General features: G+C 42.7%; 1 protein-coding gene across 2 annotated transcripts; it reads left to right on the forward strand.

Moving 5' to 3' along the window:
* The first annotated feature begins 6 nt into the window (after positions 1 to 6).
* Positions 7 to 7,212, forward strand: LOC102771896 (transmembrane protein 14C). 2 transcript variants are annotated; one of them, XM_006758746.2, is made up of 6 exons: positions 7 to 91; positions 1,083 to 1,150; positions 1,474 to 1,550; positions 2,825 to 2,926; positions 5,715 to 5,802; positions 6,721 to 7,212. In XM_006758746.2, the coding sequence occupies exons 2-6, from the start codon at positions 1,128 to 1,130 to the stop codon at positions 6,770 to 6,772; spliced, it is 342 nt and encodes a 113-aa protein (XP_006758809.1). In that variant the 5' UTR covers positions 7 to 91; positions 1,083 to 1,127; the 3' UTR covers positions 6,773 to 7,212. The 2 variants fall into 2 exon arrangements, with proteins under 2 accessions (XP_006758809.1, XP_015416155.1); XM_015560669.1 differs by lacking the exons at positions 7 to 91; positions 1,474 to 1,550 and adding an exon at positions 707 to 969.
* The last annotated feature ends 6,137 nt before the right edge of the window (positions 7,213 to 13,349 follow it).

The following is a 13,349-nucleotide window of genomic DNA, read 5'->3' on the forward strand; positions in this document are numbered from 1 at the left end:
AGCGCGCGTGCTGGTGACATTTCCGGCGCCGGAGTCCCCGCCCACGGCTTGCTCGTCCTCCACCGGCGCGGACCTCTGGGCAGGCGGTCAGGTACTTGGAGTTACTCTTATGAACCTGTTGGGACTTTGGGGGATTTGTAAGGGGTTTTGCTGCCCGAGCTCCCCGTCCGCTGGAGCCAGGCGGGGCTGTGGGCTGCGTCGCGGTGGCTTTTCTGGTCGCGCTTTCTGCTTTCTCCAGCACAGGCTATGCCACAGGCTGTGGGTCTTGCGGAAGCCTGAGGTCTTGAGGCAAATAGCGTAGTGCTGGTTAGCTCCCTGGAGATTTTATTGCTTCTTCTTAAAAACCTAGGTAACTCAGTGCCGCTTTGAGTAATGACGGGCGGGATCCACGCCCCTCCTTAGACCCACGGAATGGACCGAAGCGGGCGTGGGTGTTGCGTTCGGTCTTAGCCTCACTGGATGTCAGATGCGTTTCTTTAAGAAATTAGGAGTTGCTTTAACAAGGGTGTATGTAATGTAATTATGACTTGAGTTTTCCCATATTTTATCCTCCCTCTCCACCTCATAAGAACTGAGTCGGTAGCAAAAGTAAATAACCGTTTAAAAGTTTTACAAACGTTAAATATTGGAATAGTTTGATTCTTGGAGCAAAGAAAAGCAGCCCCCTTCTCCCCTGAAAGGGGCAACTTAAAGTAGTTGAACTAAGGGCACAGAAGATACTAGCTTTCCGTTTTGGTAATACATAACTTGGTTAAGTGCTGAAAGGTTAACTCAGCCCGTGCAGCTCTGGTCAGTGAATTTTGTTCCGTTTCCTGTGGGCCTATGCTATTAGAATTAAGGTTATTACCAAAGTGATTGGTTCAGCACTTTTGCTTATTATGCCAAGTAATGCCCAGAGCAGCCCCAATACAGTTGCGTCGTTGTTATCCTCATGGGACAAGGAAGGAAACGGACTTTTAGGGGGGCTGGGTAATTGCCCATTACTTCTTAGCTGCTAAGGGGTGGAGCTGGAGCGCGGACTCCCTCCTTCCTGCCTGTTGAGTTGTGCTAGTAACCACCTCTGACCCAGACCCTCCTTGCAGGTGCCCGCGGTGTAGTCTCTTTCCTGGACAGCGCGAGAGAGAACAATGCAGAAGGACTCCGGCCCACTGTAAGTGCACAGTGGGGGGCCGGGTGGGGGTGGGGACGGGGTGGAGTAGCCAAGAGCTTCTCAGACCGAGTTTTTGTCCCCAGTGGACTGCTGGGGCAGAATTGGGTGCAGGAGGATGGACACACAGGTCACGGTTTGAGCCCCGTCTCTGCCACTGACTATTTGTGTGACTTTAGGTTAGCCATCTAACCTCTGGGCTTTGTTTTCATTTCTACGGTGACAGCATTATTCTGTAATGAAGACCTTTTAGTCCCAGTCTGTGATTGTGGGTCTTTGTTTTTTTAAAGACATGGTTGGCACTGATGTTTTATTCTTGTTTCCAGAGTGCCTTTACATTGGATTGGCTTTGGCTATGCAGCACTGGTTGCTTCTGGTGGGATCATTGGCTATGCCAAAGCAGGTATGGTTTCTAGTGATTGACTTCTTAGGATCTTCACATTGTTCCTGGTGGAGAGTGAGTCCCCAGGGCCCCCAAAGCGCAGTCTTATTTGAATCAGGTTTGCTTTAGGCCCTCTAGCTTGAGTTCAGGCTTACTGTCAGTCCTGTAGCAATTCCTGTAGTGGCTGCTCCTGCACTTGCCTTTGGGTTGTCTGGCTGAGCTAAGCCAGGCTTCTTATCGAACCACTTGTTTTTGCCTCTTTGTCTAAAGGTGCTGGGCAGGAGTGGTAGCAGATTGTTATTATCGTCAGCTACCATTTGACCCCGAGTGCCATCTCTGTGCTCTTTTCTTTAAGTAGCAGGAAACGTCTAGTCTTCACATACTCAATTTTTGAAGTCTCCTTATTAAATTTGGCAGGGGTGTGTCAGCCCACATATTTCTACCCTGACACACACACACACACACACACACACACACACACACACACACCAGAATTCTTACTCTCCAAATAATTTTTTCATTTACTAACCATTTCCTTCTCCTTTTGGGATTTCCCCCAGTCTTTGACGGATTAACCAGGCCTGTTTAAGAGGCCTTCTTATTTTCCTTTCCTTTTCCTTTTCCTTTCCTTTCCTCTCCTTTCCTTTCCTTTCCTTTCCTTTCTTTTCCTTCCCTTTCTTCTTCTTTTTTTTTTAGATCAAAATGTTTTTATTTGAGACAGAAGAATGCAAAATTGCTGAGATACCAAACATATTTTCTCATCCGCTACAATACTGCCACTATGTACAAAAGATCTGATGATAAATGTGCACACATAAAAATACATGTGCATGGATAGTACATGTGTAAAATGTATGGCATTCAAACATGATATGGATTGATTTCAGGGGTGCAAACTGCAAATACAAATACATGTTTTTTTTTCTTTTAAAATACAACATAAAGGCAATACATGAATGGACCCCAAATTGCCATAATTTTTTGTTTCTTAAATGGGTGCTTTAATAAGGAGTAGGAGCCTTTCTTCTTTGGTGAAAGTACCCTCCCTACTAGAGGAGAGAGGAGTGCTCTGGTGTGGTGTGTGGTATGGTATGATCTGAGCCTTACTTCTCTGGTAATTTTACTTGAGCTCTTTAGCAAACTCCCCCCAACATTTTCATGCTTGAGAACTTGGTTGTGATCTGTGTTGGGAGTTCTCTTTGCTATTTTCCTTTGTCAGGAAGGGAAGGCTGGTGGATTCTGTCAATGAATGAGTGCCTGACACCACAATATGACGTGTGTTTGCTTTCCTCCAGGTAGCGTCCCATCCCTGGCTGCTGGGCTCCTCTTCGGTGGCTTAGCAGGCCTGGGTGCTTATCAGCTGTCTCAGGATCCAAGGAACATTTGGGTTTTCCTAGGTATGTCAGCTTCACGCCCTCCCGAGTCAGCTAGCTATCCAGAATACTCTACCACAGGCCCTAGTGTGGTGGGATGTGTCAGGTTCCTCACATTAAGACAGTTTCACTGCTTCTGCCCAGTTCAAGGGAGGTTTTTAAATGGTGAGGGAGGGAGATGGTTATGCTGGTTTCTGTTTTTATGTACAGAATGTGGAAAGGTTTTCATACCTCATGAATTTAGATTTACCCAGTGAAGTTAGTATTAGACTTATGTAAGGCAAGTATATGTCTCTTAATCATTGTGATTGCCCATTAAAGACTGTTTGAGCATCACTAAAGGGTCACGTGTCTGGGTTACGTTTTATCAATATTGCATTTCCCCCATTTTCAAATCATTAGCCCTTTGGCAGTAAGCTAACCATGGAAGAGGTAGGCCTTGCCTTCAAGGAGCCTGTGCGTAAAAAGTGACTCTGCGGGGCTGTTGATATGCCCGGTGAGTAGCACAGACAGTGAGGAGTGCAGGGGAGGGAAGATTACTTCTTATCAGGGTGGCTTTTGGTACATTTTATTGAGCTCCACCCATGTGTCTGACAGTCTGCTAGGAGTGTGGGTTCCTCAGTGTCTCCACAAACTCATAGTATGAGAGAACATGTGGCTCTAACTCCCTTACAAGTGTGGTGGAGAACAAGCATGTTAACAGAGTGGTTTGTACAAATCTGCCTGGGCTGGGGAGGGAAGGCGGCGATGGCTGGTGTGGGGTGTGCTAGGGAGGGAGGAGGTGCCCAGCTCTCAGCTCTGCCTAACAGCCCCCTCACTCCAGCTCCAGAATGACTTTCAGACCTACTTTCCCATTTGTGATCCCACATCACTCTAGCAAATGACCCTCATTGCCTAATTGAAGAAACAATAGCAGTCATCACACGGGGACTGCGAGCTTCATGACGTTGACCTCCAGTCCTTCCCTGGTCCTACTCCACTCCTCTCCAAGGCCAGACCCTTCATCCCAGTTTGGGTTTCTTCTGCCATACCTTCTTGGAACTTTACACGGTCACTGATGCCATCTCTTACTTGCATTCCACCTTGCAGACGGATTCCTCAAATTGATATTCAGATGTGCTCATCTCACCCATTTAAAAAAAAGAGGACCTTTCGTGAACCTACTTCCTTTTTCAGTTGCTGCCATTCTCCTTCCCCTTCAGAAACTTCTCTAGAAAAAGTTGTTATACTTCCTGTCTTCATTTCCACACCTCTCATACATTCTTGATCCACTTTAGTCTCCATTTCTGTACCTTTTGTCATGGAAATACGTAACTCTCTGAGGCTGCCAGTGACCTGTATTTTTCAAAATCCAGTGTATATTTATTAGTCATTTTATTTGGCCTTTTAGCTGCTCTCAATACAATATACCAATGCAATCCATTTTTCACTCTCCTGGTCTTCCTTTTTATTTTCTCGTTCTCTTTTGTTGACCCCTCTCCCCCTATTTTTGCCACTAAGTATTAAAGTACTTAAGGCCTGGGCCTTTTTTAAATTTTCTTTATACTTTCTTGCTTGACAATATCATTGAAGCCCAGGCCTTAAATTACCACCAATATACGGATGACTCACAAATTTATCTCTCCTCCAAGCTTGACTCTTTTTTAAAAAAAAATTTTTTTAATTGATTTCAGAGAGAAAGGGAGAAGCAGAGAGAGAGAAAAGCATCGATGATGAGAGAGAACATTGATTGGCTGCCCCTGCACGCCCCCTACTGGGGATCGAGCCCACAACCTTGCATGCATGTGCCCTTGACCAGAATCAAACCTGGGACCCTTGAGTCTGCAGGCCGAAGCTCTCTCCACTGAGCAAACTGGTTAGGGCCACGCTTGACTCATATTTGCACAGTTGTCTGCTTGAAATCTAGATGTCTCCAGGCCTGACTTCACTTGCTCACACACATTGTGTCTTCTGGTGTTCCCCCTCCATTCGGGTGTTGATTGCACTCTTCCCCTCTGTCATTCTAACTCAGGGGTGGGCAAACTTTTTGACTCGAGGGCCACAATGGGTTCTTAAACTGGACCGGAGGGCCGGAACAAAAGCATGGATGGAGTGTTTGTGTGAACTAATATAAATTCAAAGTAAACATCATTACATAAAAGGGTACGGTCTTTTTTTTTTTTTAGTTTTATTCATTTCAAACGGGCTGGATGCGGCCTGCGGGCCGTAGTTTGCCCACGGCTGTTCGAACTCATCAGCAAGTCGTATCAACACTACCTGGAACACATGTCCCAGATTATTTCCTCTACCTCCATGGCCACTCTTCTCATCCCAGGAATCCTCTCTTTTCCCTGCACTCCTGAGGAAGTTTCATATATATATATTATTGATTTTACAGAGAGGAAGGGAGAGAGATAGAGAGTTAGAAACATCGATGAGAGAGAAACATCGATCAGCTGCCTCCGGCACATCTCCTACTGGGGACGTGCCTGCAACCAAGGTACATGCCCTTGACCGGAATTGAACCTGGGACCTTTCAGCCCGCAGGCCAATGCTCTATCTACTGAGCCAAACCGGTTTCGGCGGAAGTTTCTTAATTGATATCCCTACATGCTCCAGTTTCCCTGCAGTTTGCTCTCCATGGTACAGATTGGCTGGGCCCGGACTGTGAGGGCCTTATATCTAGTATTTGTGCTTAGTCTCCCAGGACGTGGGTAATGAGGGGTCTGAGATGAGGTGTGGCACTTGAAAGAAGGGTGGGACTTTGGTCACTTATTTTAGTTCTCCCAAATACAAGATGTGGTGATCTTTGCCTCTTTTTCTTTCCCATCAGTTACATCTGGAACCTTAGCTGGCATTATGGGAATGAGATTCTACCACTCTGGAAAATTTATGCCTGCGGGCTTAATTGCAGGTGCCAGGTACTTTCTGTTCTGTTGCTGTTCTTTCCTACATAGATTTTAGTTTAATGCTCATAATACTTTATACACCCTCAGATTTACCTGTTTCAATATACCTGATGCTGGGCATCAACTAAAATGATCTCATTTATGCACAAATAGGAGAAACTGCAAAAATAGCTGATTTAATGGCAAAGTGAAAAAGTGGAATATATTCATTCACTATGGAAATAGTTTTGCTTTCACATTTGCTCTCTGGTCCATCCTGGCTCCTCCCTACAGAGGGAGAAGCCTCAGTGCTAAGCTATAACGGCTGCTCATTCAGTGTGGGTTCATATTTCTTAGTTGTTTGGATGCCCTTTATTATACAAAATTTCGCTAAAAGGAAATTTTTATTGATTCCTGTTTTCTAATTAACTGATTATAAAATCCAAACCAGATTTTTTTTTTAATGTAGTCCTAAGCATAGTAAAGAGACACTGAAGATAGGGGAATTTTTAAAACTCTGTTTTGGGAAAGGATTACCTATAGCTATGATTTTGGTTGTAGTTATAATGCTGTCAAGCAAAATGTTTTGTAGTCAGTGCAAACCGAGGTCAGGAGGAGTAAACCAGGAGGCTGCAGATCCACCATGAGCTAGTTCTGTGACCGTGGGGAGGCCTGGGTTTCCCTGCCCTCCAGTTTTCTCATCTCTGAATTATTGGCAGTGAGATCAGGATCGCCAGCTGTACGTACTGTTTTAAGGCCTCAGCACAAGACTGCCCCGCGGCATGTTTTTTCTTTGGTGCCCCCAGGGATGGAAGTCCCATCTCTGCCTGCTTGGCACCTGCTCACTGTGTGGTGAGAGACCCGCAGAATCCTAATCCTTTAAAAAAATAGTAAGTGCCTGTTCTGTTCTTTACCTGACATTTTTGCTTTGTGTTGTTGTTTTTTTAACAGTTTGCTGATGGTCGCCAAACTTGGAATTAGTGTGTTCAGCAAACCCCATTAGTCATAGTCATGTCCCAGCTTGGACTCAAGAAGAATTTAAGAACTTCCACTATTTTTAGTCTATTAGGAGAAATAAATGCAGCATTTTCACATATACTGACATTTTACTTAAAAAAAAAAAAAAGATACTGACTCTGCAGGGGAAAATATTAGTCATTATTATTACAGTCCTAGAGAGGTGGGTATCCTACAACATAAATGCTTATTGTTATAATACCCTCATATAATTTGATTCTTGTATGTTGACATTATTTCTTCTTTTTGTATTTTTACATAAATCTCAAGGGGTAAATGTTAAGTGTCAACATTGGGACCCTGAAACCCCATACCCTACCTAGAGAAACTGTGTATCTGTTCTTTTGTTCATCTTAGAGCACAGACCTAACTTTGAAATTACGTTAAATGAAATATCAGTGAAAATAAAATTTACTATAAATAATATTTTCTGTGGTGTCTTCATTGCCAGAGCTGCCTGGAACATAAAGTGAGATTTGAATAGTAGGAAGATAGAGGAAAATGAAAATTTTAAAAATATCTTATTTAGGGGTTACCGTTTTAAAAAATTGAAGGACCAAGGAAAGTTATTATTTGATTATAGATTTCTTTGAAGCTGGTTTTAAAAATGACCTGTAGTAAGAATTTCTAAGATTAGGGCTATGTAAACAAAAGAAAAAATGAAATTTTGGTTAACTAGTTAATCTATAAATGTGAAACTAAAAGATCTACCTGGAACTTGAATTACCTAGGTGGGTCTCTGCTTTGGAGACACTAACTGTATATTGATACATCTTCAGTTCACTTTTTTTTTCAGCATTGGGAATTAACTCACTCTGGACTCCTTATTTTAGTTTCTCTCTCTTTAAAGAGCAGGGGATATTTGCTACTTACCTCCAACCTAACTGGTATTGGTTGGATTTAGAGTATAATTTAGTCACCTGTTAATTTTACATATTTGCTTACGCTTCCTGAAAGGTGTCCTAGTTTTCTCTTCCTTGTTTTATGTGACATGTCTGCCAGGGCCCATTCTTACAGTATCGTGCCCAGGGCTGTACCCAAGGGGTGTGACAAGAGCACTGTATTTTAGACCATGCATTTCTGTCAGTGCACCCAGGATCAAAATAAGGTTTTTGGACAGCCCCGTCTCAGCAATGACTCATTGAGCTTCGGTCTACTGAGGCCTCAGTTCTTTTTCTTGAATACTGCTGTTAATAACTGGATAGTGAAGGGATTAGTACTTGATGTCACATACTTGCAAAACACTTAAAAATTTTTTTTCCCATAGTTCTGGTGTAGTCTGTGATTATATTTTATCATATAATTAGTAGTTCATGGGGAACTTTTTTTCTGCTAAGGGCCATTTGGATATTTATAATGTCACTAGAGGCCCAGTGCATGAAATTCATATACTAGGGGTGGGGGTGAGGGGTCCCTCAGCCTGGATTGCAAGAGGGCACAGGCCAGGCCAAGGGACCCCACTGGTGCATGATGTTTGACTGCCGGTTTAGGCCCGATTCTATAGGGCAGTCAGACATCCCCCTTGCAATCTGGTACCGTTGGCTCCTAACTGCTCAACCTGCCTGCCTGCCTGATCCCCCCTAACTGCCTGTGCCTGCCTGCTTGATCGCCCCTAACCGTGCTCCCCTGCCGGCCTGATTGCCCCTAACTGCTCTCCCTGCCTGCCTGATTGCCCCTAACCACCTCTGTCTGGGCCCCCGCCACCGTGGCTTTGTCTGGAAAGACGTCAGAAGATGTCTGGTCTATCTGGTCTAATTAGCATATTATCCTTTTATTAGTGTAGATTTACAAGCTATACAAAATTATCAACTTAAAAATTAACCTGCTATAGTCCTGACTGGTTTGGCTCAGTGGATAGAGCGTCAGCCTGCGGACTGACGGGTCCCAGGGTCGATTCCAGTCAAGGGCATGTACCTTGGTTGCAGGCTCATCCCCAGTGGGGAGTGTGCAGGAAGCAGCTGATTGATGTTTCTCTCTCATCGATGTTTCTAGCTCTCTATCCCTCTCCCTTCCTCTCTGTAAAAAACCAATAAAAATATGTTAAAAAAAATGAACCTGCTATATTTGGTCAAGCATTTAATTAACTCACCTCTAATACCTTGACAGGGCCAGACCAAATGATTTCCCGTCCTTATCTGGCCCGCAGGTTAGACATTTCCCACTCTTGGTTTAAATAATGACAGAAACATTTACAACTAGTTCACTGATATGTGGTATGATTTCATGCCCTGGTAAATCCTGTTATGGTCTTCTACACATCAGTCTTGTATAATCTAAGGAAAATGGACTAAGCAAATCAAGTAGGCAGAACATTTTATTTTTGATATTTTAAAAATTGATTTTTAGGAAAATGTGTTTGGGAGAAAAGAAACAATTGGTATAGTTAGAGAGTGTTACAAAGGGTGGAGCACCCACAGGTGGCCTGAGTCTTGAGCAGAGAAGAGCTGTCTGTGTATAGTGTATGTTTACAGAGCAAACCTTCATCATTATGCTCATTTCCTAAAACCCTGTTGTATGAGGGCCAGGTAGAAGGGAACATCAGTTATGACTTGCTACTCCCCAAATATTTGAATCAAATGAATTGTAAGGGCTGAGGTACAGCAAAAGAGTGTTCTAAATAAAAAAGCAATCCTTGGCCGGCCAGCATGGCTGAGTGGTTGAGTGTTGACCTAAGAATCAGGAGGTCATAGTTTGATTCCCGGTCAGGGCACATGCCCAGGTTGTGGGCTTGAGCTGATCAATGATTCTCTCTCATCATTGATGTTTCTACCTCTCTCCCTCTCTCCCTTCCTCTCTGAAATCAATAAAAATACATTAAAAACAATGCTCATTCTATATTCATCAGAAAGACTTATTTTGGGTTCTAAGGGCTCTTGAGTGGTTGTCATGGTAGCTACTTAAAACATTATAGTGTGGACGAAAGGGGCCACATCCTAACCTGACAAGCTCAGGGGAGGCCTGCATGGTGGTCTTGCAAACTCAGAGACCTAAAGTAACCACAAAGGATGGTCTGAAATTAAACTTTAACTAAAAGCATTTATGGTGGGTAGTTACGTCCTAGGCTGGTATCTTCACTGACAAGGTCAACCTTTATCTTAACTGAGCCTATCTGTCTTTTTGCATCTATAATTACATACCCTTGAAATGTCTGGGTAACTTATAACTTCCCTTTTTCTGGACCCCTTGGGGCACAACCTAATGTGCTGGGTGCCAGGATAGAGACCACAAATTCCTTCATGATTATCATGTTAAATGTTCCTGCACCCACCTGAGTATGTCTATCATTTTACTTTTTATCCAATCCCAGGGGTTCCCCTCCCCGCCCCCTCATCTCTCCCCGCCCTCCTCCTCCACACCCCGCCCCGGTTTGCTTTCTCTTGCCTCTCTAGTCTATCACCAATGGATTTCATGTAACCCACCTAGTCCCTTCCTTTGATTTCAATGTATAAATATATAGGTAACCCGCCATTCTCCAGAGCATTATCTCAATTTGTTGAAGTTCTGCTTCCTGGCATATGTTGACAGTTTGGCTCAAACTCACAAAAATTCTTCACAGGTTTCAACTTTTTTTACATTAACAATAGTTAAATGTATTTAATAATCCTTGTCAATATTTTATATCCTCCAAACCCAGTCACATGTGTATGTATGCCTGTGACATGTGCATGTATGTGTGCACGCACACACAAATCCTTGGCTGTTGACAATTAAGGGGACTTGTGATGATATAAGCATCAGAAAACCATAGACATCTAAAGCTACCATCCTTCCTGGCTTCCACAGATATTTTGAATCATGATGTTGCCCTGGTTTTTCATATGGCTGGAGTATTTCCAGAGAGCATCAGCTTTGGCCTCCTGTTCTAGGGAAGGGACTCTAACATTAGACTGACAAGATTCCCTGAAGGTGTGATTAGTGTAGATCTAAAGTAGATCACCACTGGTAAGTTCTGACAGTTCCAAGGTTGCTCACAGACTGGGGTGGTGAGGCAGGGGAAAAAGGGGGGAGCCTTCATTGCCAGGCAGCCCTGACAGTGCCCTTGCCAAGTGCCTCCTCTCTTCCTCAGCAACGTGTCCTGAGTACTTACTGTCCTAAGGTTGTGCTGGGTCCTAGAAGGAAAAGACCAACATAGCTTGCATTCATGGAATCTAGTGGAGAAGACTGACATCTAAACAAAGGCAATGTAGAAATAAATGCATAACAGAGATAAATATACATTACCATGGGGCACCAAAAAAGGAGTGGTAAATTCTGTTTAGGGCAGTGATTTCCAATCCTTTTCATCTCATTGCACACATAAAGGAATTACTAAAATTCCAAAAAACATAGCTATAATTTTGATTCATTCACATCATTGATTAAAAAAACACATATATTTATTGATATCAGAGTGGGAGAGATAGAAACATCAATGATGGGAGAGAATCATTGATTGGCTGCCTCCTGCATGCACCACACTGGGGATCGAGCCCGAAACCTGGGCATGTGCCCTGACTGGTAATCAAATGAACCAAGACCTCCTGGTTCATAGGTCGACAATCACTGGGCCATGCTGGCCAGGCCTGTGTTCTTTATTAATGCTATGTCATTCTTCATAATTACTATATCTTCGCTCATGCTGTTGAGTATCTTTGTCATCATTATTCTGAACTCTGTATCTGATAAATTTCTTATCTCCATTTCATTTATCTCCTCTTCTGGAGAATTCTCTTGTTCTTTCATTTGGGGGGGGGGTTGTCTCCCCATTTTGGCTGCCTGTTTGGGTTTGTGTCTGTATATTATGTAGATCTGCTAAGACTTTTAATCTCTAGTGCAGGACGATGTCAGATGCTGTTTCTGTCTGGCCCTGAGTACGCTGCTTGGAGCAATCAGCAAGTCACAGCTTGTGGCTCCCTCTGCTGGGGCTGGGTGTCTGGAAAGGACCAAGATGTGCATGCACCAGAGTCTGCTTTTCCTAGCGCCAGGCTCAGGAGATCAGGCAAAGACTCTCTTATTTCTTATTTTATACTTTTATCTTTACTAGTAATTCTTTTTTAAGTTATTGCTATTTTTTCTAATTTTGTAAGCTAACTGGTCAAATTCAGCATATTTTTAATGTTCCTTGATTTTTTTTATAAGTGGATTAAGTGTATACTTTTCCTCAGATCTAGTTTGGCTGAATTTGACAAGTTTTAATACAGAGGTTTATCATTGTTCATTTCTAAGGGGCATCTTTCATTTTTTTATTTTGACTTTTCTTTTGGGAAGGTTTTGATTACTTAGCCTTCGTATTCATTATTGGTCTGTTTAGATTTTCTATTTCTTTCTGATTTAGTCTTGGAAGGTGTCTAGACATGTTTCCAGGAATTTATCCATTCTGTCTAGGTTGTCTAATTTGTTGGCATACAGTTATTCATATAGATGCCTTTCTTATTCATCTTTTCCTTGTTTATTCCTGTTCCACTAGACCCTCAGATAATAACACACGTATTCAACACAATTATGTGTGCATCCAGCTTGGAGAGCAGTGCCGACCATTCTGATGCCCTCGCAACCCTAGGCCCCTCTTCCCAGCCATGGTCTCATACTCTAACCTTTGCTTTTAGATTATTAGATTTCATCTTTGCTCTTGTGTATTATCTGTGTTGCTTTCCCCAATTAATATTCTGTGGTAATGTAATAGTGTTTGAGAAGAAAGGTTCTAATAGTAAGACTATCTGGGCTCAACTTCCAGCTTTGCTGCCCACTGAGATCTCTTAGTCTTCATTCCCTCCTCTGAAAAAGGAAGAAACAGTAGTTTTCTAGGTATCATGAAACGTAAATGAGAGATAAAACAGAGTGTCTCCAATGGCCAGATCTGTCTCCCAAAGAGATTGGGGTTGGGGGTGGCGGGGGTGTTATTTAGGGCAGGAAAGGGGTCTTTTGAAAATTTTTTAAAGCCTCTTTGGCTGTGACCTCCTCTTTGTGTAGGTGAGTCCCACAGTCACTCTTGATGCAGCGTGCTGTTGGGGAACAGTGGACTATTATTTAGTGATAAACAGAAATGAGATATTAAGCCAAGGAACGACATGGAGGAAACTTAAATGTATATTAAGTGAAAGAAGCCAACTACATGGTATTGTGGATAAAGAAAAACTATAAAGACAAAAGGATCAGTGGTTGCCAGAGGTTTGAGTTGGGGAGGGAAGGATGATGGGTAGAGCACCAGGGATTTTTAGGGCAGTGAAACTGTTCTGTATAGTACTATAATGATGGATACATGTCATTATACATTTTTGACACATATACCACACAAAGCATTCACCCTAATGTAAGCTATGGGCTTTAGTTAATAATGTGTCAATATTGGTTCATCAGTTATAACAATTGTCACACACTAATGAAAGATGTTAATAGGGGAAATTTGAGGAGAGGGTGATGAGGGAGTATATATGGAAACTGTACTTTCCAATCAATTTTTTTATAAACTTAAAACTGCTAGAAAAAAAACCCAACCTCACAGCTAACTAATTAAAACATTAAATAAGCCTCAAAATATAAGTATAAAGTTTAAAAATGTAAAGAAAAGACACTAGTTAATCATA

The sequence above is a fragment of the Myotis davidii genome, unplaced genomic scaffold (assembly GCF_000327345.1).
Source record: "Myotis davidii unplaced genomic scaffold, ASM32734v1 scaffold1413, whole genome shotgun sequence".
NCBI lineage: Eukaryota > Metazoa > Chordata > Mammalia > Chiroptera > Vespertilionidae > Myotis > Myotis davidii.